This window comes from Rhinatrema bivittatum, chromosome 5 (assembly GCF_901001135.1).
Source record: "Rhinatrema bivittatum chromosome 5, aRhiBiv1.1, whole genome shotgun sequence".
Taxonomy (NCBI): Eukaryota; Metazoa; Chordata; class Amphibia; order Gymnophiona; family Rhinatrematidae; genus Rhinatrema; species Rhinatrema bivittatum.
Genome location: NC_042619.1, coordinates 351,396,604 through 351,423,921, shown reverse-complemented (window position 1 = coordinate 351,423,921; position 27,318 = coordinate 351,396,604). Strand labels below are relative to the sequence as shown.

The window sequence follows — 27,318 nt, the reverse complement described above, 5'->3', positions numbered from 1 at the left end:
CTTCCCAGTAATGTCATCGTTACTGTTATTTAGAGCAGAGGGGCAGAACTCCAGGGCTCAAGGATGATGAACGAGTTTGGGTCTCAGGGTAAGCAAAAAAATAGAAACTAAGATGGTTCTTAGACCTAACGTACGGAAATATGTCTGATGAATAGTCACCGCAGCTCTCCCAAAACTGCCTAAGTCGCCAACTGAGAAAAACTATTCGCATTTTTGCAAAAAAGGCTAAACGCTTCACTTTTTGACCAAGCATTTTTTTTTTTTAGCTCATAACCCTCATAATCGAGGGATGGGTAACTCCAGTCCTCGAGGGCTACAAACCGGTCAGGTTTTCGGGATATCCCTAATAAATACGCATGAGAGAGATCTGAATGCACATTGCCTGTCTTAGGCTGCACTAAGGGGTAGATTTTAAGACCCGCGCGCGCATACATGTACGCCCGATTTTATAACATGCGTGCATGTTATAAAATCGAGGGTCGGCGAACGCAAGGGGGTGCACAATTATGCACCTTGCGCGCACTGAGCCTCGCTGCCTTCCCCCGTTCCCTTTCCCTAACCTTCCCACCCCTTCCCCTAACCTTCCCCCCCCCCAGCCCTACTCTAACCCCCCCATTTCTTATCTCACCTTTTGCGCCTGCCTGGAGGCAGGTGAAGGTTGCGCACGCCAGCAGCCTGCCGGCACGCAATACTTTGACACAGAGGCAAATGGCCGCTGTGTCGGAGGCCTCTGGCCCCGCCCCCGGAACGCTCCTTTAGTAAAGTCCCGGGACTTAGACAAGTCCCAGGGCTTTACGCGCGTCACCGGGCCTTTATAAAATAGGCCCGGCGCGCATAAGGCGATTTACGCGGGTAGAGCTTTTAAAATCCGGCCCTAAGCTAATATTTAATGGGGAATTACTACCAAGATGTGCAGTATCCAGGAAATCTTTCCTCTTTCTTTAACTTTGTGAAATTGGGCAAGATTCTAAAGTTTTGTATTTGAAATGTTTTTATAAATGTCTGCTTTGTTGATTTTATGTTGTAGGTAATATTGTTCCTTTGTTTTAACTGTATCTTGTTTTGATGTGTTATGAAAAAGTGGCTCATCAAATTCTAATAAATAATATCATTCAAGACACAATGCATTACTGCACAACAGCACATGTAATGCATTCAACACAACCACACTACATAATCACACTCAACAGAAAGCATAAAATAATCACACAGTGGAATCATCTCCACAGTAATACCGCCACAACAATCACCCCTAACTGGTCTGAAAAATTGTCTCTCACACCCGAGTTACGTATAAGCCTTGCTAGCACATAACCCCAAGTTTTGCTCAGCAGAGCTGTGCTCTCCACATTATGGGGCCCATTTAATAAGCTGAATGGATTCCTCCAAATCATGCAGTGACCCCAGAAACGTCAGCAGTGGCCAGGAAAGACAGCAACCTGCAAAACCCGAGGCAACACACAATTGCAACCTGGGGCTGAGATTTTTAAAGGGGGCAGGTAGCCCCAAATTTGGTCTCCCATCCAGTGGTGCAGTTAATGCAGAGCCTGAAGTTTTGGGGTTTTGTTTTACTCTTTATTTATATATTTCAAATAATACACTTCAAGAAATCTTCTTGAGGACAGAAAATAACAGCCAAGCTGTAAACAGACCACAAGTGAGGGAGATAAGCTGAAATACCAAGAAAAAAAACAAAACATAAGCATTATAAATTATTAGGTCCAAAAACAAGCATCGGGGAGGAAGGGAAACAGACAGGCTCATTACGGAATGATTGAGTGAATGCATCTAAATGATTAGCATCAAAGAAAAGGTAATTGACATCTTTATAATCAACCCAAGCAATTGCAGGGACACTGCAGCAAAAAGATACCCTCCTAACGCAAGGGCCTTGGACTTCAAGAAAACGTTTTCTTCTCTGTTCGGTTTCTTTCACAACATCATTACAGTAGGAGACGAAAAATAAAAAAGACCTCATAGTCCAATCCTTACCTGGCTGCTGAGCATAAACCACTAATAACGTAGCCTCTTTCCAAATTTTCAGAGCCAGGAGTTTTCACGAAAAGCAGAAAGTCTATACTGGCAGGAGGAGGCATAAACTTCCCCAGCAGATAATTTGTATTTAACCACAGAAGGTATCACTTACTTAGAAACTTCTGAACAGCCAGATAGAAGGTTTCTCAATGATAATTCAATAGGAGATATCATTGGACAAATGGGCAAGTTAAGGAAGCACAAATCACAGTATTTTGAGCTTGTCCAAAAATGTCTACTTTGCATGGTAAAATGATATTCTCTTTACTCAAGGCACTGTTACACCCCTGAATAAGGAAACACTTAGCCAAGCCTTCTTTCAAACCTTGAGCGTGATCCTTGATCTTTTGAGGACCTGCATGAGGCCCTCCCATCTTACCCAGAACTGCATCCATTTTTTTTTGAAGGAAGAGATTTTTCAGAGTCCACCCTCACAGCCCAAAACAGCGTCCAAGGCCACCGCTGCAGGCTCTGCTTAACAACCTCCGAAGAGGGAGCAGATGACAAAACTCCAGATAACAGCAGGAGCTCCCCATCTGACCTGAGGAGCTCCTGCTATTGTGGCTCTCCAACCTCCCCTAGCACAGCCTCGGATAAAACTGGAGATGCAGCCTGCAAGGGGGGAGGGGGGGGGCCGTCAGGGGGAAGAGTGAAATCAACGACTCCAAGGGAGTGGAAGCCATAGCTCCAACAAGCTCTCCCACACAAGGTAACAAAATTATCCAGTGCCGTTCGGGAAGACGAAGGCGGGCTGGCACAGAGGGGAACGCTCATGCAGTACCTTTACGCTTTTCCCCCCATGATCCTCAAAGACCTACATTGGCTGCCAATCCACTACAGAATCATATATAAGTCAATAACTACCATCTACAAAGCCATCCATCAATACTCTCCACTTAACCTTCAAATTCCATTCAGAAAATATACATCCGCCAGACCCATCAGAGAATCCTACAGAGAATCCCTACAAGTACCTCACACCAAAACAACTCGGCACATAACCGCCAGAGACAGGGCTTTCTCCACCGCTGGACCGACACTATGGAACTCCATCCCACCAGCCTTGCGACAAGAACCCTGCCTTCCTACATTTAGGAAAAGACTCAAAACGTGGTTATTTATGAAAGCTTTTCCAGACCCTAACTGAACCTTAATTTCTCCATTAACTAACGCTTAGACCCTTCTTTAACATGATAATTAGTAACTCTACCTCAACAGGGTAATTTCTTCCAACGTTGCAAAAGCCGTACCTTATTTCACACCATTAATTGGCACACTTGTTCTCTATGTTAAATTCCTAGCCCCTTTTTCTCTGTTCCAAGTTGGGTAATTCCCTTGTTTTATTGTAACTGCAATCGTTTTATCAGCACCTGTTAATGTTTATTATTATCATTTAAATATTATTATTTTGTGCTCCTGCACCTCTTGTTAATTGTAAACCGGCATGATGCGATTCTCATCGCGAATGCCGGTATAGAAAAACGTAAAATAAATAAATAAATAAATGATTGCTGGAAACGGGAAAAGGACTGAGGCGGAAGGGGGCACGCCCCTTAGGCTCACGGCTTCGGCGTGCCACTGACGAAGGGGGCTGCTCACTGGCTGAAGTGGAAGGCACACCTCGGGGCTGGTGTCTTGGGCGGTCCTCCAGCTCTCCCCACCATGCTTTAGCTATGGCTTGTGTCAGGAGAAAGGTTCTGTGGGGGGGGGGGGGGGGGGGGGTAACGCGGCTTTAGTGTATTGAGTTGAGGGAGGAAGTGGAAGCTAACAGGGCGCCGCTTATGCTCTGGCTATATTCTGGCATGGGCACTTTCTTGCACTACCATCCCCTATTCATGCACCCTAGCTGCCAGCATCTCCTTTACGTATAAGAAGCTGGGGCCTGGAGGGTGAAATTCCCATTCCCTCGTACATCACAAACTGTGGCGAGCATTGCAAGTATTGTTTTCTGCTCCAGGCTTCAGTGTCACTTGCACCTGCTGCTGCTGCAAAGCGTCCACAAATTGCAAAACCTCTGCTTCCATTCCCCTCTTGCTCAGGGAAACCCTTTTCCTCCAGAATATTTATTGGAGGGATGAGCCCGCCCAAGGTGGCGCTTCTGGAGCTCAGATTCTCCGTAGTATCTTTGAAGGGCGTCAGGATTTGTATCAGCTGCCTCTTCACTACCCAATCCTGATACCCCCGGGGGCGATTCATACCTACCTCTGCTGCTCCACTAACCTCTGCAGCACCAGATGCTTGGAATTCCAGCAGGTGCCAACATCCTGCATCCGACGCTTATGAGACATCCTGTATTCTTTCTGCTTCTCATGGATGAAAATGCCCTGCTATTTTCCTGTACCTCTTTATCAGGTCCATCAGGACTGGAATCCCATGTTCCTTGGGCCCCAGCCTTAGGGCATCCCTCACTGCCAGGTGCAGCAAGTGTGCCGAGCAATGGATCTTCTGATAGCCACCATCTGCCACTATCCTTATCATATGTGCACCACTGCTTGTCACATTAAAAACCCAAAAAAACTGCATGAAGATTCCTGCTTCTCCAGTCCATTCAGAATCTTTCTGATAGGAAACTGCATGGCTGCTATCCATCACCTGGGTGTGCAGCACAGCCCACCTGCACCCTCATGTTCAGTCCCCACGGGAGCTGCTGCCTCCCCTACCTTGGTCAACTCCCACCAGTGTGCCATCAGGAAGAGGGCGGAGGGCCTAGCTTTTGTCACTGGTAAAATGTACGCTACTCCCCCTCTCCTTTAGCCAGCTGTTGTACAGGGTGGGGATAATGTAGCCCTGCAGGGCACTTTGTAATTGGGGCTAACAGGTGCAGCAGCCACTTAAAGCCCAGATTCTCCACTATCTGCAGAGGCAGTCATTTCCCTAATGCACCTCATTACTACTTTCGGTGCTGCTTGCCTCTTGCTCCAGGACTGTGATGCAGAGTGCCACTTTATTTCCTCTATGGTAAGTGGATTGGTGCAAAGGCCCGTGGGCTCACCTTGGTGAAACGTCTTCCCCTTTCCAACCCTTCCCTATGGAGTTTGCTTTGATTAGCAGAGGAGGCCCCAAGACTAGTACTGCCACTCTCCGCTGGTGCCAATGCTAGGGTATGCTGCATACTAGTGTTTGTCAGATGCCCCAGTACCCTCTCTCAGCTAATGGCCTTACTGCAGTGAATACACTGAGCAAAACACAGATCCTACCTCTCATTAAATTGATTCCAGACCAGCGATGTCTTGTGTCATCTCTTCTCTGCATCCTTAGGGGCTTTTGCTGGCACTGGAGTTGAGGCTGAAGATGGATTGTGAGGAAAAAGGCCAGGGGCATTACTCAAGCTCTCTACCTGCAATGCCTGCTCTTCCTGAGAACTACTCAACACCAACAGTATCATCTAACTCTCCCATCATCTCACTGGAGGATAAGATGCTACTGACTGGACCTCTCAAATTTTCTTCAGCTACCAGATCTTCAATATCATCTGTTTCAGGGAATCCCAGACAAGATTCCCCTTCAGCATCAGTTACTAAAAATACTATCTCCATTACCTCAGAAGCAGTAATTGTGGAGAAGTGTTCTACTGGCTTTGGGTATTGCACTTCTGCTGTCCCTGTCCTTGCCTCTGCCCTGCTAGCACCAGTCTCCAATGGCTCTTGGCTTTAAACCAAGATGAAGAGGAATAGGTGGCAATGGTACATTCTCTCCCAATTTCAATTTATTATGGTGTGTCTGTCATACACACTCAATCAAGTTTATAGACTGAATTCACGTCAGCACTTAACAAGAACTGCCAGCTTGTAGAAAAGTTGGAAACTTGCTAGTGCATAAGCTCAGTCTCTGTCTTTCTAGCGCTATCCTTCACAGTGTATGCAAAAATGTCTGTCCCTCTCTCTCTCCCTCACACACACTCACACAGTGTATGTGTGTGCATTGTTGACTGACTCCTTTTGCACACACAAAAAAACTGTTAAAAAACAAAGCCAAGAAAACTGGCAGGGCTGAACTTCTCTCTTCACTTCAATCTCTCTGCAGATAACCTCACTGTACTGCATCAGAGACACAAAAATCACTGGCACTGCTTCAGCCTCCACTCTATTCCTACCCTGCCCTCAATGAATACAGGAAGCAGTTCTACCACCTCTGTCATGGTGAGTGAGATCATTGTCTGCAACACAGAAGATCAGAAAAGCCCTTTAACAATATTCTACATATTTAAAGCTTCTGAAAAGAGATTCTTCTCTACAAAATCCAACAGATGAAATTTCTTTGCACATGCTCACACCTTTCAGTAGGAGGATATAGCATCTCTTGATCCACATAGCTGCTATAGATTAGTTAGAAAGATGCTTCACCGCGATTTGTCCTTCCTCTAGTCTCCTTGCTAACTTCTCCTGCCTCCGCTCTAACGAGGCTGTTATGTTGCACAGGCCAGATATGGTTGCTCTAATTACCAGTTAGGCCCTGCCTGCACCTGCTGCTTGCTCAGTACAGCCTTAGACTTGAATGTGCCATAGACTTGTACGGGAAACAAATGAATGAAATGAAAACTTTTGTTTAAATTTGTGGGCACCCGCACTTTGTTTCGAGGGTCCACGAATGAAATAAAAATGGTCTCATTTTTATGTATTTTACCCATTTGTTTCAAACAAATGCACATCCCCTATTGCTGATATCATGAGATAACGCAGCTCTAATGTGCGTTGCTGCGTTATCACAGCTTAGCAAATAGGCCTATTTGCTAAGCTGTGCGCAGGAGAGGCAAGCATTTTGAAAAAGAGTTTGCTGAATTTAGAGGTACAATAAGATTTTTACACTCAAAAGAAAAAGGGTAGACAAATATCTGACCTAGCTCAATGCAATCATAAATTCACATTTACCTTACCTAACATGTGTTCTTTCACTGCCAGAGCAACAAAACTCTGCAGACACTCAGTTTCACTCTAGTGGGTTTTTTTCTTATTTATTCTGTGCAATGTTCATTGAATTTGTCCTTGAGAATTATAAGCTCTTGGTCCCCGTGCCCTTCCATGAGGGTCAATAACTTTCTGTCTCACTATTACGGAATGTATTACAATAAATATATTGGTTGTAACGTAGATAAAGGTTCTGTTCTCAACAAGAACGAGGGGAAAGGTTTCTATAAAACACACAAATGCATGAGTTAAGAACATAAGAACATGCCATACTGGGTCAGACCAAGGGTCCATCAAGCCCAGCATCCTGTTTCCAACAGTGGCCAATCCAGGCCATAAGAACCTGGCAAGTACCCAAAAACTAAGTCTATTCCATGTAACCATTGCTAATGGCAGTGGCTATTCTCTAAGTGAACTTAATAGCAGGTAATGGACTTCTCCTCCAAGAACTTATCCAATCCTTTTTTAAACCCAGCTACACTAACTGCACGAACCACATTCTCTGGCAACAAATTCCAGAGTTTAATTGTGCGTTGAGTAAAAAAGAACTTTCTCCGATTAGTTTTAAATGTGCCCCATGCTAACTTCATGGAGTGCCCCCTAGTCTTTCTACTATCCGAAAGAGTAAATAACCGAGTTAGTTATAGAATTACTCTTCATCCAATGAAAAGCCACCATGGTTTAAAAAATAAATGTTAACTCCAAAGGTTCTGTGCACTGACCAGTGTTAAAACACCAGCACAAGTTTTAATACCACAGTCACATCAGCCTTTAACATTCAACAGACAAAACTAATCATGTGCAGAAAACAACACTGGTGGCATATTCAAGACAACACGGGCTAAATTGGATTTTTCTGCCAACGTGAAACTGCTGGTGAGCGCAGGGAAACTTTCATCATTCCAGAGTGACAATCAGGCCTTGATGCCCCATACCCTCCGAAAGCAACTACGTCCTCGGGCCCACCGGGACTCCTCCCCCCGAATGTGATCATGGTTTCAGACCCTACGAACCTATCACTGACTTCCCAAAGGCAATCACAGGCTCCTGAGGTGCAGTCAACTTTCCTGTGTTAAATGCCCTGTGTTAAGCTTTGCAAGTACTATGCAGGATCAGTACCTAATGCGCCTATTACAATAAAAGTAGATTTTAGTGCGCTCATTAATAATAATAATACTAAATATCACTAATATTTACATTCAGGTACTGTAGGTATTTCCCTATTCCCAGAAGGTTCACAATCTGAGGCTCATTCACAAAGCCACATTAGGCTGTTTGCTGCATAATAAATGTCCTAACGTGGGGATAATGTGAAGTATTTTTAAATATTTTCAGGCCGATGCAATATAGGGCGCTCGGGCTAGCGCACCGGGTAACTCTCTATTGGACGCATGTTTTGGACGCGCTGAAATGACACCCCTCCCCCTCCCGATGCAATACGGGGATTGGTGCATCCAAAACGCACGTCCAATCGAGCGCCTAGTAATAGAGCTCATCCCGTGCAAATTCTATGTAGATGAGGCCATTGGCTATTACCCCGCGATGCCAAAAATCGCTGCACGGTCAAGGCACCCATTTCAACACGGCAAATTTAACGCCTGCCCGGGAGCTATACTTAATATCGTCGCAATACTAAGTAGGAGGAGCCACAGAAAACAGAATCATGCTGCGCTCAAGGGCTCAACAACATAAAACAGAAAACCCTGCTTTCTGTGGCTCCTCGTAGGCCCGAATGGCCAAGCGAGCTGGATCGGGCCTGGGTGTCCTGTACCTGAAATGGTGCAACTGAGGACCCTGTGGTAAAACAGCCCTTGCCAGATTTCAAATCCCCTCCCTCCAGGCCTGACATTTAATGTTAATTTATTCCCTCCTTCACTTACTGCCAATTGGTCCATTCACTGTCACAGGTCAGTGAAAGGACCAATCCCCTTTCAGAAGGCTGGCCTGAACAGGGATTGGTCCTTTCACTGACATGTGACAGTGAGAAGGACCAATTGGGAATAGCTCTGCCGGGGGTGGGGGGGGGGGGTGGGGAGGAAGGCTCCTGCCAAACTGTTCTGGGTGTGCAGACATTTGTCTCCTGGGCACCCAATGCAGAGCACAAAGGATGCACAAATCATCCATTGCGCGTCCCTTTTAGCGCGGCAGCTCATTTGTCTATTGCATGGAGCATCCAGGTGCGCGCGTTTGGATGCATATTTTTTACATGACGAGATTGGTATAATGTGATAAGGGGGGTCTGGAGAGTGAGGTCCTGGCCTCTGAGGGTCGGATTCCTTTACTGAAGAAGAGGGGTTGGGGGTTACAGATCCCTGAGGCACTCCACTGTTTACCTTTTTCCACTGAGAAAATGGACCATTTAATCCTACTCTCTGTTTCCTGCCTTTTAACCAGTTTGTAATCCACGAAAGGACAGAAACTTGTAAACTGCATTCTTAGCTTCAGTTCTTACCTGCTCAACCTGGCTTCACCTCTCTCTCTGCACAGGAAGCTCAGCTCTGAAGTATTCAGAGCTTAAATCGTTTTCCATCTAGGACCATCCAGGTATGGGGAAGCTATCGACTTAGTCACATTTTGAGTTGGCTGAGAGAGGTAGGGATATTTTAAATGGAAAGACTTACATGCCTGTGTATTAATGGGCGTGAGCGCATTAATGTGGTCATTATCTAATACCCATGCACTAAGCATGTTATTACATGAGATATTTGTATACGTGTTTCTGTTACTGCCAATTTCCTGACAGTAATTCTAACATGCATGCAAGCATGCTTATTTGGGATTAACCCTGGATGTATTATTCAATGTTAAAAAAAACCTAACAAGTGTTAACACAGCCCACCGAGCTCAGCAAAGTTAACTACACCTCAGGAGGAGAATTAACTTTGGTGGAAGTTGGGTTGTTTCAATCTGTGGCCAAATCCCCAGGCTTTCAGCAGAAGGGTCAGGGCCTTGCAACACCTGACGATCCCCCCCACACCAGTACAGGAAAACAGCAAAAGCCTCTAGGCCTCCTTTATCCGCCCCCCGCCACCTGTTACAGGAAAAAGGCATCCTAGATCGAACATGTCATCCTCCCCGGTACAGAAAAAGGGCCTGCTGTTCCTTCCCACCCCACTCCACTCAAACCTGTTACCTACCCTCCCTGCAGCCTGCAAAGATGCTCATCAAACTCTCCGTCCTGTCGCTGAACAAGACTCGGAGGCACTTTATCGTGCCACACAGGTGGAAGTGGGAGAAGCAAAGCCCAGAGACGGATGTTCTGCAACACAGTGGGAGGTGAGATGGGAGGAACAAGGTCCCACAGGCCTTTGGCCTTCTTCTCATTCTCTTTGTTGGCTTAGCATCTTAGTAGCATTTTTCTTTGATCTTCCTGTTATGTTTGACGGCTTGCAAATGGCCGCATTCACCTCCTGAAGCCGCTCAGTCTCCACACCGCCAGGAAGTCGCTGGAGCCCCTCCCTTGCTGCCATGTCTACAACCTCAACGGCCAGCTCGGCGCGTTGGGAAATGCCACCAGCTCCAACCTCTATGGCCGCCATGCTGCCAGGGTTCTACTTCCCCACAGGTGCGTGCGTGCCCCTGTGCGCCCATAATATGCACTCCGTGGTGGAAAAACCGGGATGGGCGCTCTCTGATGATATCATCCCTTTGGGCCTATATAAAAGTCTCGTCTTGCAACATTTTTCTGCTTCCGCAACGGGTTTCCTGCATAGTTGTGTGTAGTGTGTGTATTGCTGCTCCTGGTTCCTTTGTTCCTGATCCTGCTTCCTGCCTCGTCTCTCCGGTCCAGCCTGCCTTGTGTCTCTTCAGTCCTGCTTGCTTCATCTCCCTGCCTTCTGGATCTGACCCAGCATCTTGTGTGTGCATGTGTGTGAACTTGCTATTTGATGATTAACTCGCAGTTCAAAACAGGCCCAAATAATCACACTGAAATGTTAATATAGGGATCTATTTTCAGCCCACTAGGTGGCTGGCAAAGTTACGTAAAAACATGTACCCAGCTAACTTCATCAGGATATTTAGCAGCACAGACATGCTGCTGAATATCCCGGCTATGTGAAAATTGGTTAGGTAAGTTTATCAGGCTAACTTAAGAACACTTCTCCAGGAGTCCTAAAGTGATCCATCTATGTTGGAAAGACGACACTGAAAACTGGCATTTAGTCGGATAACACTGCTCTTCCCCAGACCACCTCGGACATAGCCGGATAAGTTTTTAGCTTATAGTTTCCAGCTAAAATCAGGGGGCAGTCAAACCAGCAGGATTTTTAAATCCCACGGTTTGTCTGGCTAAGTCTGAATTTAGCCGAACAAACTGATTTAAATATCGGCCTCATAGTATTTTGCTGGCCAACATCTCAAAGTCTGAAAGAGTACAGCAGTCGTGAAAGGTTGATTAAATCTGTGAACTGCACTGGACGACCTTATTTAGACTGGGGCTGCAGTATAGAAAATTGAATGAATGAATGAATCAATAAATCATGTATTATTTTGGCAAGTCTTGTACAAATTGTAATGACAATAAAGTTTTCTGAATCTGAAAGCATTCCAGCTGGCGGAAGCACATGACTGGAAGACAGATTCATTTATCTGATTCTCTTTGCTTCTGCCTCCTGCTCTGCCAGTGGAAAACAGAGGGAGGGCCATGGCACTAACAGGACTTCATATCCAGCTTGCATAATTTGCATTGGTTTTTTTTTTTATGTAATGCAAATTTAAAAAGTAGACATCAGTGTTTATTCCTTAGCAAAGTGTTCTCATGCAGTGAAAATTCAGAATCTCTGCTTTATAATTTCATGTACACTGTAGGATCAGGCTCACAGTCAGCCATATTTCTACTTCTTGAAAGCCAATAATATCTACAGTTTCATGTGAGGCATTGCCTTCCCTCACAGGCAAGCACCAAGGCCCCAGGGAGAGAGCCTCGATAAGCCCTGCCACCAACAATGCATTCTTTTTATAACCAGAATTTATAGGTAAACTCCTTCCAGCGATCAGGAATAACCAATAACAAATAGCACAGTGTAAAAAGCCTCATGCTGTATGACTTTTGAAACATGGCCAAGGTGTACATCTCCAACCATCGGGGAAACGCAGTTATCCCAGTACCAATACATGCACGGAAGCCTGCTAAGACAATGAATTCGATTTGTAGAAGAAGAGGGGATTTGATTTCTGATCTGGGATTTAAAAATTTACCATTAACCAATGCATACTTTCATGAGCTAAAAGATATCGTGGTACTTTACCTTAGTAAAGCTTAAGCAGTCCTTGTCTTGATCTCTATCCTTGATCTCAAAATCATAAAGTGCTTTGCCCTGAGCTGGGGGACTGGGAATGGCCTTGACGCTCTGGATGTAGCTGGCTGGGAAGAAACCATGATTCCCATTCAGCTCGCCATGGTACCAATTCTCATCTACTTTCCGTCGCAGAATGATGATGTCACCCTTGTTGAACTTGAGGTCCCCGGGTTCTTTCCCCTCATAGTTGTAAAGAGCTTTGCCAAAGGGAATCTGAGAAATATTCTGCAAAACAAAACATAAGATAATTTTCAGTACAATCGGTTAGCATCTGCTTCAACTCTCTTTTCCTACTTGTTTGCACAGAAACAAGAATTTGTGTTTGACAATTTTAAGACCTGAAATTCTGATTGCATCTAGCAAGCAATTTTTTTTTTTCTTATCTACCTGTTTCAGCTTGTTGGAGTCAACTAAAAGAAGAAGCATCGCTCAAAAACCAATGCGTTTCTCTGAATGTTGCCTTCTCCTTTCCGTTTTATACAAATATCTTCCAATTATTACATTTTGGACTAATACTGATCCGTTAAGCACATGTTTTTAATATGGCTCTGATAGTAATCTTGGTTTCCTGAGTAGCACTGACTATTACCATGGAGGATAATAAAAATTACTGAAAGCATTAATTGTGGCTGCAGAATAATTTCACATTGGCAAGCCTACAGTGAGCCAGACATTATAACTGACTGAACCGATGTCAGAAATTTAAACACACGGTTTAAGAAACGGTGAATTATGAGGCATGGCTGCATTAAAAAAAACAAAAAAAAATCAAAATATACCTTTTAAACTGGTTTATGCAATGATTTAAATGATAATATTATACATTACTATTTTTTTTTTATTTTCTTGGTCCATTTTGAACTTCGTAAACATGAATTCTCTACACATTCCTGGATTTTATTTCTCTTATTCTTGTCCTGCTCTTCCTCTGATACCCCATTTTTAGCCGTAGGTCTTAAAGGGGGAAATCTTGAGAGAGGTGGGGGGGGTGAGTGAAGGGCACCTGCAGAGTCGCAAGCGCATTTTCCAGGGGGAAACCCTGTGGGAGTTAACAAGGGCCTGGGTACATGCTGGGATTTCAACATGCAAGCCCCTCTGTGTACTATATCTCCTCCCCCTGTTCCCAAGCCCACCCCCTTTTCAAAGGTAAACGGGCTGTGAATGAGCACACGCACATACAAAACATCCTTAAAAGCCATCGATAGCGCACACTCCGGGACCCTACCATCCTATCCTCCCTTCCCCCAGTCCTACCCACAAAGACTCTTCCCACGCCCACGGGGAGATTGGTTTATAACCTGCGTGATAAGAGAATGACATCAGGGGGCGCAGTGCGGTACCGAGCGGCAGCCCTTCTGGATTGTCACTGCACAGCGCTGACCACCCTGACCTCAGGCTCCCCATCACGCATGATAAATCACCTGCCCGCATTTCTGTTCCGCAAAAGCTGGCAAACCGCTCTGATTTTTTTTAGAATATCCACAGTGCATATTCATCGGGTACATTGTCACAGCCTGGTCTAAAAGACCCGGTTAATTTGCATAGCTGGGTCATCAGATTAGGGACCCGGAGGCCCAGGGGTGTTGTACCCCTGATCCGCTGGGAAAAGCACAGCAGGATACGGGGGGAGCCGATGAAAGTAAATAAATAGGGCTCATGGCTCAGTGGCAGGCCCTGCTTCGTGCGCCATTCAGCCGAGGCAGCATGAGTCATGGACGCTGTTCCATCTCAGCCATGCGTGTGTGTGCACTCGCACAGCAAAACCCAATATTATCTGCATTATACTGGCTCTTGGTGCACGAATTTGAACGTGGCTTGTAAAAAGTTGCATTAAAAAAGAACGTTTTTTGCACCTGCATCTTTCACAAGGTTGAGGGCACACACGGGTCCTGGATATTGTTCAGGATGACTCCTGGTGACCAAATTTAAAGCCCAGGACACAAGAGTTGCAGATGAAGTCCTGGTGCAGGGCTCCTGACCTGAAGTCCTGCTGTGGGTCCTAATAAAATAGAGGGAGTAACCCCAAGTAGCTGTGAATTGGTACCAGAATCCCAATAGCCAAAAACAATAAAAAGAAGCCTGTGGCCCAGCCAAAGCCCTTCCAGAGTATCACGTTTTCTTTCTTATAGAGGAAAAGGAAGAGCCATGAAGAAGGTCAACGTACTTTAATCTTGTACATTTGCATACTTTATAAGAACATCAAGCCCAGCATCCTGTTTCCAACAGTGGCCAATCCAGGCCATAAGAACCTGGCAAGTACCCAAAAACTAAGTCTATTCCATGTAACCATTGCTAATGGCAGTGGCTATTCTCTAAGTGAACTTAATAGCAGGTAATGGACTTCTCCTCCAAGAACTTATCCAATCCTTTTTTAAACACAGCTATACTAACTGCACTAACCACATCCTCTGGCAACAAAATTCCAGAGTTTAATTGTGCGTTGAGTGAAAAAGAACTTTCTCCGATTAGTCTTAAATGTGCCCCATACTAACTTCATGGAGTGCCCCCTAGTCTTTCTATTATCCGAAAGAGTAAATAACCGATTCACATCTACCCGTTCTAGACCTCTCATGATTTTAAACACCTCTATCATATCCCCCCTCAGTCGTCTCTTCTCCAAGCTGAACAGCCCTAACTTCTTTAGTCTTTCCTCATAGGGGAGCTGTTCCATTCCACTTATCATTTTGGTAGCCCTTCTCTGTACGTTCTCCATCGCAATTATATCTTTTTTGAGATGCGGCAACCAGAATTGTACACAGTATTCAAGGTGTGGTCTCACCATGGAGCGATACAGAGGCATTATGACATTTTCCGTTTTATTCACCATTCCCTTCCTAATAATTCCTAACATTCTGTTTGCTTTTTTGACTGCTGCAGCACACTGAACCGACGATTTCAATGTGTTATCCACTATGACGCCTAGATCTCTTTCTTGGGTGGTAGCTCCTAATATGTAACCTAACATTGTGTAATTATAGCATGGGTTATTTTTCCCTATGTGCATCACCTTGCACTTGTCCACATTAAATTTCATCTGCCATTTGGATGCCCAATTTTCCAGTCTCACAAGGTCTTCCTGCAATTTATCACAATCCGCTTGTGAATTAACTACTCTGAACAATTTTGTGTCATCTGCAAATTTGATTATCTCACTTGTCATATTTCTTTCCAGATCTTTTATAAATATATTGAAAAGCAGCGGTACAAGTACAGATCCCTGAGGCACTCCACTGTTTACCTTTTTCCACTGAGAAAATTGACCATTTAATCCTACTCTCTGTTTCCTGTGTTTTAAGCAGTTTGTAATCCACGAAAGGACATCACCACCTATCCCATGACTTTTTACTTTTCCTAGAAGCCTCTCATGAGGGACTTTGTCAAACGCCTTCTGAAAATCCAAGTATTCTACATCTACCGGTTCACCTTTATCCACATGTTTATTACCAGTTTCGCCAATTAGTCCACCAGTTTTGCCAGTCCTTCTCCAGGTCATCGAAACCTTCCTGGTTCTTCAGCCTGAACTCCCCCCCAGTTCAGCCAGACCTCCCACCCAATCAGTACTACACAATAAACATATTTCTAATCACCTAACCAGATAAATAACAGGTACAAAATATGCGAATAAGTTGGAAACATATGCGGCCGTATTTAAAATTGCAACTTTTATGTGTAACTGTTGGCCCCGGCCAGGAATGCTGCTAGACCACTCTTTTTTTTACATGCCTATATATATATATATATATGTGCATGAAAGTAAAAATACAAGAACATGCCATACTGGGTCAGACCAAGGGTCCATCAAGCCCAGCATCCTGTCTCCAACAGTGGCCAATCCAGGCCATAAGAACCTGGCAAGTACCCAAACACCAAGAAGATCCCATGCTACTGTTGCTAGTAATAGCAGTGGCTATTTTCTAAGTCAACTTAATTAATAGCAGGTAATGGACTTCTCCTCCAAAAACATATCCAATCCTTTTTTAAACCCAGCTACACTAACTGCACTAACCACATCCTCTGGCAACAAATTCCAGAGTTTAATTGTGCGTTGAGTGAAAAAGAACTCTCTCAGATTAGTTTTAAATGTGCCCCATGCTAACTTCATGGAGTGCCCCCTAGTCCTTCTGTTATCTGAAAGAGTAAATAACCAATTCACATCTACCCGTTCTAGACTTCTCATGATTTTAAACACCTCTATCATATCCCCCCTCAGCCGTCTCTTCTCCAAGCTGAACAGTCCTAACCTCTTTAGTCTTTCCTCATAGGGGAGCTGTTCCATCCCCTTTATCATTTTAGTTGCCCTTCTCTGTACCTTTTCCATCGCAACTATGTGTGTGTAGTTTGGTCTTTTATAAAATACGAATACGCTAGTAGTGGCTTCTCATGTGCATATATGCTCATTTTTACGCCTGTAACACTTTTGAGTGCTCCTGTTGGGGGACTCTAAGGGAAGGTGTGGACAAAGAACCATGCCTTACCATTTTCCCAGAAAGTGAAGTATCACAGATTGAGGCATAGGGCAGTGATACCTTGTTCCAGATTTTGTTGCATAACAACTGAAGGTAGGAAATCTCGTACAGGATAATCTAGCCAAAGCTAGAAGAGGAGAAGAGAGAAGAACTATTTGGGAGGATCAAAGTTCTCTAATGGGAGTGTAGTGGAAAATAAATTGAGAGATACTCAGGAGCTTGTTTATTCATGCATACGCAGATGAAGCAGAGGGTGTTGATGGGCGTCCTGCTTTTTACTGGGAGCCAGTGCAGCTGGTGTAGTACTGGTGTTATGCGGTCGGTTGCCTTGGCTCCTACCAAAATCCTAGTGGCCATATTCTAAAGAAGCTGAAGGTGCCTCAGGCTAATTTGTGTGATGCCATTAAACAGAGTTGCAATTGTTGATTCGGCTGGCGATGGTAACAAAATTGTGCTCAGCAAGCTAGTTGCACCATTGGCGAAGCTGGCACACATGCATTTCGGAGGTTCCTATCCCCTTAGAGATATGAGTTTCCATCATGAGGTTCCGATCAAGTTGACCTCCTTAGGTTGTAAGGGGGTTACCTGCCAGGGAAGGTAAAGATTGAAGGGGATGACTTTAAATCAGAAGGAGTTCTGATTTAGTGGGGCTATTGCTGTAAGACAAGAATTGAGATTGGCAATGAATGAGGTTCAGTCTGATCCCATTTCTGCGCAGAAAGTTGGATGTCATTGGCAAACAAATGACATTCAATGTCAAAAGACTGAAGGAAGGAGCAGATTGGGCGAATGTAGATGTTGAAAAGGACTGGGGACGGACTGAACCCTGGGGTTTTGCGTCATTTCAAGCTTGCAACAAAAATCCATGCGCCCCCCTATCTGCACTCTTAAGCACTGCTGGGAACTTGTAGTGAAACCTCCCGGTCCAAGCAGAGACAATGCGCATGGTTAGGAGCTCTGGGGAATAGCCCTTGCCGTTGATACATACATCACTGTACAGGCATCTGAAGAAAGCTCCTAGTGGGGCTCTGGAAACTAACGCACAAGAAGATTTACAAATTAGTTTTGTTTTGCTTCTTTTGTCAGTCCAATAAAAAAAAATAACACAACCTCTAGAGTCATCCTTTTTTTTTCTGGGGTCAATAAAGCAATCAACTTTTTAAAATAAGGAAGCAGAAGTCTCCTTACCAGAAGAAATGATTTAGTTGACAAGGGAGAAAAACATTTTGCCTCCATTACACTAGACCCTGAAGTACTGAATATATTTCTATATTTTTAGGCAAGACACAGGATCTTGGTTGCATGCTTTACATTGTTCCAGGGAGATAGGAAAAAATCCTGTACATCTCATTGTTAGTAACTGACCTCCTGCACTAACGTCTTCTTCTATGTAACCACACCCTTCCTTGTGGCAGGGGAAGTGGGGGGTGCGAATCCTGGTAAGGGATCATAAAGATGGTCCTCTCAACGGACGGACGGAAATCCAGGATGGCAGCAACAATCCACGTCTCGTATCAGGGAGGTGCTCCCAATGACTTGCATCTGTTTATTTGAGGGTCAAAATTGTAAATCCGCTAATCCAGCAGCTCATGGAGCAAATGTTTGCAGAAGTGATTCGTTTATTTGTGGTCAATTATTTTATTGCTTCAAATAAAACACAGACCACGCCTCGCTCTCAAACTAAACAAGGTGCAGCTCAACCTCCACTTTTACTTTCATTAGAGGGAAATTCCTGCTCCTCAGTCCAAAGGGTGAAGGGTTCCTCTGTGCTCCACACTGCTTCTTTGTAGGACAAAGAAAAGATTTCACCTGTCTTGTAACTACAAGGTTAAGTCCATCAGTCTATCACTTTCGGGCCGCCATGCCAACACACTGGTGTGATCATTCTTTTCCCACAAAAGCAGAATCAAAGGCATTTCAGGGATATTATAGTCCATGTGCCATCTACTCCTTCTACCCATGCTGTTGCATAAAACAGCTTGATCAGACTTTTTAATGTCTTGCCAGGAAGCCTCTCTCTTTGCTGGTCCTGCTGCTCAGTCTACCATAGACAGTTTCCTGCAGAAGATTTTTCAGGCTTCTGTGGCAAGGGTTAGCAAACTCTGTGGTCGAGTTTTTAAATTCTGCAGCAATTATATGAAAAATGTGCTTAATTTTGCAAAGATTCACATATCTGATTATGCAAAAAAAAAAAGTCAATTTTTTTAGTAGTTAATGCATGTTACAAGTGTTTACTGTGAAATTTCACTTTTATTTTTAATTGAAATAGTGCAATCATCCTTTTCATATTTTCTTGAGGAAGGCCATGCCATCTTTCTGAGCATATGAACCTATGTACGCCGAAAATGTCCTCAGTTAATACCATTGAAAGACACGTGTGCATGTATTGGGCAAATAGACACAAAAAGGGATTGAATTAACAAAAAGGGATTAAATTAAATTGAATTTGAAACTTGTCAGCAGTAGTGCCAGTCATCAAGGATTCTATAAATTGAAATTAATGTCCTCTCTGCCAGATATGGGACACCAGCGGTTGCAGATTTCCAAAAACACATCCAAATCTTTGTAGCTGATGCATGGTTGACCACATATGCAGGTGCAAGAACCTTTGTATAAAGGTGAATTTCTTCTAAAAACATCACTCCATCCAATAATTATATCAAAACCATCTTTGGTATGAGTAAGAGGTCATTGCAGGATCAAACATTCTGACTGTCCACTCTAACTTCACCCCTCCCCTCCTGTTTCCTTCAGGAGAGGAGTAGGGGGGGGGGGTGAACAATTGCAGAGAGGGGCCAGATTAGGGAGCAGAGTTGCTTCTTCTCTACTCTGCTCTCTGCTCCAGCTTCAGGTTCACTCCCCCCTCCCATCCTGTTCCCTGCAGGCTGTTTGTGAAGGGAGGGGAAGGGACAGGAGCAGAGAAATAGCTGAGACTTGAAGACAGGCACCCTGCAGCTTTCTTCAAATGATTGGTGTGGAAGCTTCAGGAATATTGATTGTGTGGCAGATTGTAAATTATGCAGCAATAAACTAAATTATGTGTTTTTTCCTGTGGCCACACAATCGAGGGAGCCTATTGAACATAGATAAAAAGTCCTGTATAGAGGCCTGTATTAAGGGGTCTTCTTTTACTATCCTCTAGATTCTTCTAGCATCCTCTGGCTTAATGCAAAAGGTAAATCCTACTGGAGCTTACTGCTTCTGGCTCTTGCAGCAAGAAGTCTCTGTCAGTGCATGTGCGCATTTCTCTGTACTACACCAAGCTCCTCTCACACGCACTACAACTTTCTGCCAAAATTCTCACATTTTCTCTCTGCTTGCTTACACCCCCCAACTGGACTGGCTCACTCCTAGCCGTACTCGAGGTGAAAAGGATCAGTCCATTTTTCCCAGTAGGACACATACGTTTTTCCAGTTAAAAAGCATACAAGTATAAGTTAAAGCTTGAAAACTCGTCTTCTAGGGATAGAAACTCTCTTAGCCTATATCTCCACATCCAGTGGTATTTATTTTTTCCTCCTGGCAGAAACCTCTTGCAGGAGGGGGGAGGCGTAAGTTACAGGAGTCTTTTCTTTCATACCGACAGCGGAAATGATCAATACTGGCATAGAGGCCTGAAGCTTTAATTCACTCAGAACACACTCTGCCCTAGACTTAATCATATGTAGACAGCTCAATCACTGATTTTATGTTTCAGCAAGGTTAAACTGCAGCATTTAAGCTAAAGCCTGCTGGCAAGGCAACAAACATCAACCACAAAGCAATTAAATGGTAATACCAGAAGATTTTTCATTTCAGACAGCAAAAAAAAAAAAATAATAATAATGGTTGTTTTTAATAATCTTCACCAGAGAACATTTTGCACAGTACGGCGTGCACGTTTAATAGCTCCCTGCATTGTAAAAAGGAAGGTAAAGAATTTTTTTTGGTCAATAATCTTTAACTGTGAGAAGAAAAAAAAAACTGAGCAACTTAACATTGCTGAGCAGTAAAAAGAGCATTTATGGGAACTAGCAAGATGCCATGACACAGGCAAGGACCACACAGAAGCATTTACATGGAGGAGGGCTATGTACTAACTAGCGTGAAAAATGCCCTAGTAATGTAAGTTACCTGCTGGTTTTAATGGCAGAGGTACATCGGGCTTTAACACAGCCCTCCCCGTCATCCTCCACTGACATCTGGGCAGATCCATCCGGCACCGACTAACGGGCCACGCCACCACACCCTTCCTACTTCCTGACTAGCCAATAGCGGGGAGACAACACAGTCCACAAGGGCCTTGAAGTCTCTGCAAAAGGAGATGGGTTTGCGCACCCGTAGGATGCGGGAGTTGGCTGAGGTACGTCGCGGTGAACAAACCCAGTCTGATGGCAGGCAAAGGTCCAGACTGACGGCAGCAACCTCCAACCACAGCCTCTAGCAGGGCTACCTCCTAACAGTTACCCCCCACCAAGTCCAGGCAAACCAGAGGAGCCCTCTCATCGATGGTCTCCAGGCCAAAACCCGCAACGCCATAATTCAAGAGCCAGTGGCACATACGGATTGCCCCATGATGCCTACCTCCTGTCCATGACTGACAGGTATCACCAATGGCCAGGTTCCTTTGCACTACGTTCCCTCGTACACACTCTGCCTTGCCTGTTTCACTGTTACCTTTTTGTGCAGTCTATAACATTTCCAACAGTTTTGCTGTATGGTTTGTCAACAAAAGATTTTTCTTTTGGAAAAAAATGGTATAATTGTTTTTATTGAGTGTGTTTGAGTGTTAGGGGAAAGAGACCTTGATTACATGTGCCCCCTTTCCTTAGTGGAGATCCAGGATGTACAGCAGGAGGAGGAGGGTTGCCAACTGGCTCCAGATTTTCAGGACAGGTTGATCCAGTCCTGGTTTTGCGCCCCTGCATGCAGGTACTTATAAAGTCTTGCTTGTCTTAGGGAAATCAGAATAAATCCCAGCATGCAATGGGGTAAAACCAGGACTGGATCAACCTGCCCTGAAAATCTGGAGCCAGCTGGCAGCTTTAAGGAGGAGGAAGTGACATTTTAGAGAGCTGCAAGGGAGGGGAGGTTCCCCTTTCTTCTCACTTGTTTTAACTTTGTTTTAAAAGTGTTTCGTCCCATGTCAAACATTCCAATCTTTTTGAAGTTTATTGGATGCCCTTTCTTTTAAACTTCTTAGATTGACTCAAATTGCGTGAGTGAAAGAAAGTTCAGTGTTGCTGGCCCTACTCTTTGGAAGAGGCTTCCGTGTTATTAAAATTTAGGAATTTTGTTTTCTTTTATTTTCCCAGGCTTTTAATAATCTCAGCTGTTAATATTTGTTGTAACCACTCTGGATTGGCTAAGCTTTAGACATACAAAAGAATGTGCCTAGTTTAATATTCATAAAAGGACTTCAGTCTACGGTTCTTAACGTTACTACAGCATTGCAGTAATCAGATAGGCCATCTTATTGTAAAAATAATACTGCATATATTAAAAACAACAACTATAAACAGTAAACAAAGAACAAAGGCCATGTGTTGGCTAAATCTAAGTGATCTTGTTATACGAATTTAGCCCCTGTCCCAATCCTCTCTTGGGCATGGAGGCACATGGAGAGTACCAAGGACCACACGAGGCCCCCATGTCTTCCCGGGACCCCTGCACGGGTGGGGGGGCGGGGGGAGAGTATTGCTTTTGAAGGTCCTTAAGTTTACCTCTCTGGGGCTCTTCTGTACATCAGCTTTTAGCACGCCACAAACCACACTTCACACCAGTGGGTGTTGTTCAAGAATAAAGTGATGGCAGGAAAACAATCACAGTCCCAAACGCTGATGGCTGCTAGTTGAAATTGGACTCAAGCAGCCTTTGTGGAATTTTTATCTGAGCATGCTCCAGTGGTTAGTTGAGTCGTTTCTGGGAGAGCACTGAACTGGCAACATCTCCTTCTCCAGCATGCTACCCTCGAGGACCTTTAGAGGCTCCAGGGATGGAAACGCCAACTGTTTGGGACTCCTCTTGCCGAGTACCGTGGGGGTGACGCTAGGTCCACTGATGGAGAAATCTCAGAAACATGAGCAGCATTGCTTGATGTTGGACTATTAAATGGCAACAGTGTTAATAACAATTACTGAGGTGCCGATAGTTTGGGATTTTATTGAATTGAACATACATCATCGTAACTGGAATCTGTACTTTCTGCTGGGTACATATGCAAGAAAATGAACGAGACTGGCTGGACTCAAAGATGGTCACTTTCAAGCCAGCGCGTGGGTGCATGTCTGCTTAGATGCCATTCATAGCAGAAGTGAAGTTACTTCGGCGTGCATTCGATCGCGCAAGTATTTACGTGCACATTTCTGGTTCAAGCCTCAAAAAGCCCATGTGCTACCCATGCCCTGCCCAGACCACGCCCCCCCCCCCACCCGTTTGAAAACCTCAGATGTGTGCGTTGCAGCATTGATGCGCTTGTCCAGGTGCCTTTTAAAATCCGCTCGGTACTCATGAGCCCAATATATTCGCACATCCCCTAATTGAAGTGCACAGTGGGCTTTTAAAATTTACCCCAAAGTGAGTGAATCCTGTGGCTTTATTTGGAGTGGCATGAGAACATGGAGGATAGAGGAGCTGGGAAATAAGATACCCTCAAAGCCAGCCCTCTTGGAGAAATTCTGCTCATTTTGAGAGACAGTGAAATAGCAGGTACAAATGCACCAGTACTGAACCGCAAATCCACGGTACACAAATAAATCTCAGTATCTCCTCACACACCCTCCCAAACAGGTAGCTCTTAGGGGCAGGTACCCTTCTACCCTGGGCCCTCACAGATTCTTTTTGTTCCTCTTTCTCTCTCTCTGGAGTTATTGGCTGAATTGGGTTTAATCAGTTTTTGATGCTCCTAGACAGAATCTCTCTCCTTTGGCATCTCTCAGTTTCCAAATAATCCCTTGTATCCTCAAGGCTCCTGGGATCCCATGCTCTTCGGGAACACTTCAACCTCCCACTTTCTGGACTCCCAGGAATTCCCTTTGCCTGAAATCCTTCCACTCGGATGAGGCCTGGCCAACCTCTCCCCTTGACCCCTCATCATCATCATACATCACATGAAGGCAACGTCTACTGTGACTCTAAGGGCACTCAGACCAGCAGATGCCAAAGTTGACATGTTTGTAAAGGGCAGGGCTACCTTTTAAGGGCAAAAATGGGACATCCCCACATAAAAAAAATGTACACAACAAACACAAAACATGTACACAAGATTTAAAAAAGGATAAAGTGTAAAATGCACCAGACTGTATTAATTCTAAACATGTTTATTATTATTAATATTGTTGTTATATTTTTATTCCTCTCTTTACAATCTTCACACTTTTTTCAGTATCCAGGTTCCTTCATTACTCAGGTATATCACACAAGTCTCTCATATCTACCACTACCATTATTCTAAGAAGTGAGATAAAGCACAGAGCTTCACCGTTGAAACGAATGGTAATGTTCTACACGGGAACAAAAATGCAGCATTTTAGCGAGTGGATCCCCATCATCCTCCACACCTCCTCCATATCAGATCAATTTCGCTTGTTTTTCCCACGCACAGATACTATCCCCTCACTGTGCCTCATTTTTTCATGCCACAAGAATATTTTACTGAATTTACCCTTGGAAAAATACATTTTGGGGGAAAATAAGACACTATGAGAGTCTCCATTATTCTTCCTCTAACCAGACAAAAGCCAAAACGCTGATCTCTTCAAAGTCTCCATGACATTTAATAAGGCCTCTTTCTCTTTCTAGCATTTGGCCAGAGTTGAAAGAACAGCTTCTTATTACCAATTTCTTCCTTTCCTGATCTTCAAAAACCTTTCATGCAGGGTAGATTCTTGAGAGATTAAGTAATTGCAGGACTGAATGGAGGCCGTTTTATAATTTCTTAGCAGAACTGTGCATGTTAAGTAGACAACAACACAACACCGGGTATGCAGGGAAAGGATGCCTGCCCAGGGCACTGCACTTCAATGAGCCCAAATCTGCATACACTTTCTCTCTCGTCATTTCAATATCTACAAACCTTAAAAGTAATTTCAACAAGGAGAATGCCTCCAAGCTGAGGAGCTTTTCACATGCATTTTGGGGTTTCGAACTGAAAATACAAATTTAAATTTAAAACCTACCTTTCACATCTTTTCTTCTATCATTAATAAATGTAAAATGTGAACAAATGCTGAATTGTTTTTCTGAGTGGGAAAGGACTGGGAAGCAGTGATACTGGCAACGTGATGGAATCAGAGATTTGAATCAAAGGATTTTAACGCGCAGGCCACACAATTCCACTGATGCAGCTGCTCTGCTTCATTTCTCATCATATTTTCGCTGTAATTCAAGGAGAAGCAGATTTTTATGAGACGTATCAAATAGTGCACTACCAAGGTAGGAAAAAGTCATAGAAAAATATAACATATGTTATTCTTAACTATAATCAACTCTGCCATATAAGCTCACCAAAAGGGCAATACCCAAAATCTGACTAAAGGAGGAGCCCATTTTCCTGAATGATAAAGTCATTGTAATGGGGTCTTCACCCCACACAGCAGGGTCAAGGATCACCAACAGGGAGAAACGAGCAACCACATGAAAAGCAGCGTCAACCCAAGGACAGAAATCGCTGAATAAAGTTAGCTCAGAGGTAAAATAAAGAAGGAGCTATGGAAGGGTCAGGGCTCCTCCCCCCGCAATGGTCACACCTCCAAGAGCCCTGAAAGAAACGTGGCAAGACAAAAGAAAGAGAAGATGGAGGATGGGAGATTTGGTCGCCAAGGGGTCTTAACTGGGGACAGCTTAAGAGGCCAGATGGCCTGACCAGTAGACCAACCTAAGAACACAGGATAAAAACAAAGCCCCCAAGGGGAATGACCTCAAGGACAGCCTCTGATACCACATGCCTAAGGATCTGGAATGGTCGGGGGACCAGGGAAAAGGGGTAGCTGGGAATAAGGAAGCCTTCCCAGCAAATTGCCTAACTTCTTGCCACCAAACCTTGATCCTGCTCTTGGACTTGATCTACTTGCCTCGCACCTGGGCCCGGCCTACCTGCCTGTGGATTTCATTGATACTTTGGTTCATGACTGGAGCTACTGGCCAAGATCAAGCTGACCGGCTTATACTGGTTACTGGATATATACTTGAAGTAAGTACGTAGAGCTATTCCTGACCTGCTAGTCTGCCTGAGAATCCGTGAGTATATCCTGCAGGGGACCAGACATCCAGTGAGGAATATTTGGAAGGAAAGCCTGGGAAGCAGAAGAATAGCGGGTAAGACTACAGGCTTGGTAAAGAGGAATGGTAGAGCAGTGGAAATAAGCAGGCTTGAGGTTAGCCTGGCCTACTGGTTAAAGAGGAAAGCAGTCATCAGCCAGAGCCCTGATAAACTTGGTGTTGTTTTTATTTGTGAGGTTTGTATGCCTTAAGTTAGGAAACTGGCTTCACCCACGAGAATAAAGACAGTCACAGGTTGAGGGAACTTTGAAGCCTACTGCTGAAAGAGGCCTTACCATATTAATATTGGGCTGAAGCACAATGTATTTATTTTTAAAATACTTGTTACCCGCCCTTCCATAGTTCAAGGCAGGGCACAGAAAAACACCCACAATAATTAAAAAACATACATATCACAATAAAATAGATCAACAAACACAGTAACATTCAAATAAGGCTATGACAGACAAGCCGGAACAGGTGAGCCTTGAGTGCTTTCTTGAAACGATTTTGGCTCCTTTATAGACCACAGCTGGGCTGGCAAAGACTTCCAGAGATTCGGTCCAGCAACTGAAAAGGTGCAGTCGCCTGTCTCATCTAAGTGGGCAAGTTTACGAGATGGAATTTTGAGAAGTCCCTGGCTTGAGGACAGAAGAGTCCAAGTGGGTGAATAAGTCTTCAAGGTAGCAGAGATCCAAGGAGATGGAGGCTGTGTACGATCGCTGCCAGCTGGTACGGTATCCGGCATGCGATAGGGAGCCGGTGCAGAGAGAACAGAGCAGGAGTAACGCAGTCACGAATGGGAGTGCGGGCGAGAAGACGAGCGGCAAGAGCTTCGAAGCATCCGAAGTGGACGTGCGACCAGAAGCAGGGATTCCAGTGCAGAGAGACGTGCAATAGCCCATACCTGAGAAAAGAAGGGAGTGGAGGACTGTTCTGAAACCTTGGAGATCCGGTATAGGCTTCGGGTGACGTAGTAAACGACATTTATGAAAAGAGGATTCAGTTACTGCCTTGACATGTGCATTGCCTGGATGTGGATGGGTCAATGAGAGCTCCCAGGTTACGTACTGCACTTGTGATGGGAATACCGAGTCCGTTAAATGACAGTTTCTCGGGAATATTAGAGGAAGGATTCTGAGCTCAGTTTTACTGATACTAGAGAGAGAGTTTATTTGTGAACTGAAGCGAGGCAGAGAGAAATAAATTGTTTGGTGCCTGCCCAAGATCATTTTTACAGGAAAGAAAAATTGCATGTCTTCAACCTACAGCTTAGAGTCTACCCAAAGCCTTGAAAGTACTCTGCATAAAGATGTTAGATGATGCTGCTGAAAGGGGCCGAGCCTTGGGGTGCACCAGACGAGAGCGTGAAGCAGG

General features: G+C 44.4%; 1 protein-coding gene across 2 annotated transcripts in view; it reads right to left on the bottom strand.

The window, feature by feature from the left end:
* SH3RF3 (SH3 domain containing ring finger 3) overlaps positions 1–27,318 on the bottom strand; it is a 477,464-nt gene that overhangs the window by 196,770 nt on the left and 253,376 nt on the right. For both annotated transcript variants that reach the window (XM_029604598.1, XM_029604599.1), the window contains exon 2: positions 12,188–12,463. In XM_029604598.1, coding sequence (XP_029460458.1) covers positions 12,188–12,463 — 276 coding nt within the window. The remainder of the gene's footprint in view (positions 1–12,187; positions 12,464–27,318) is intronic.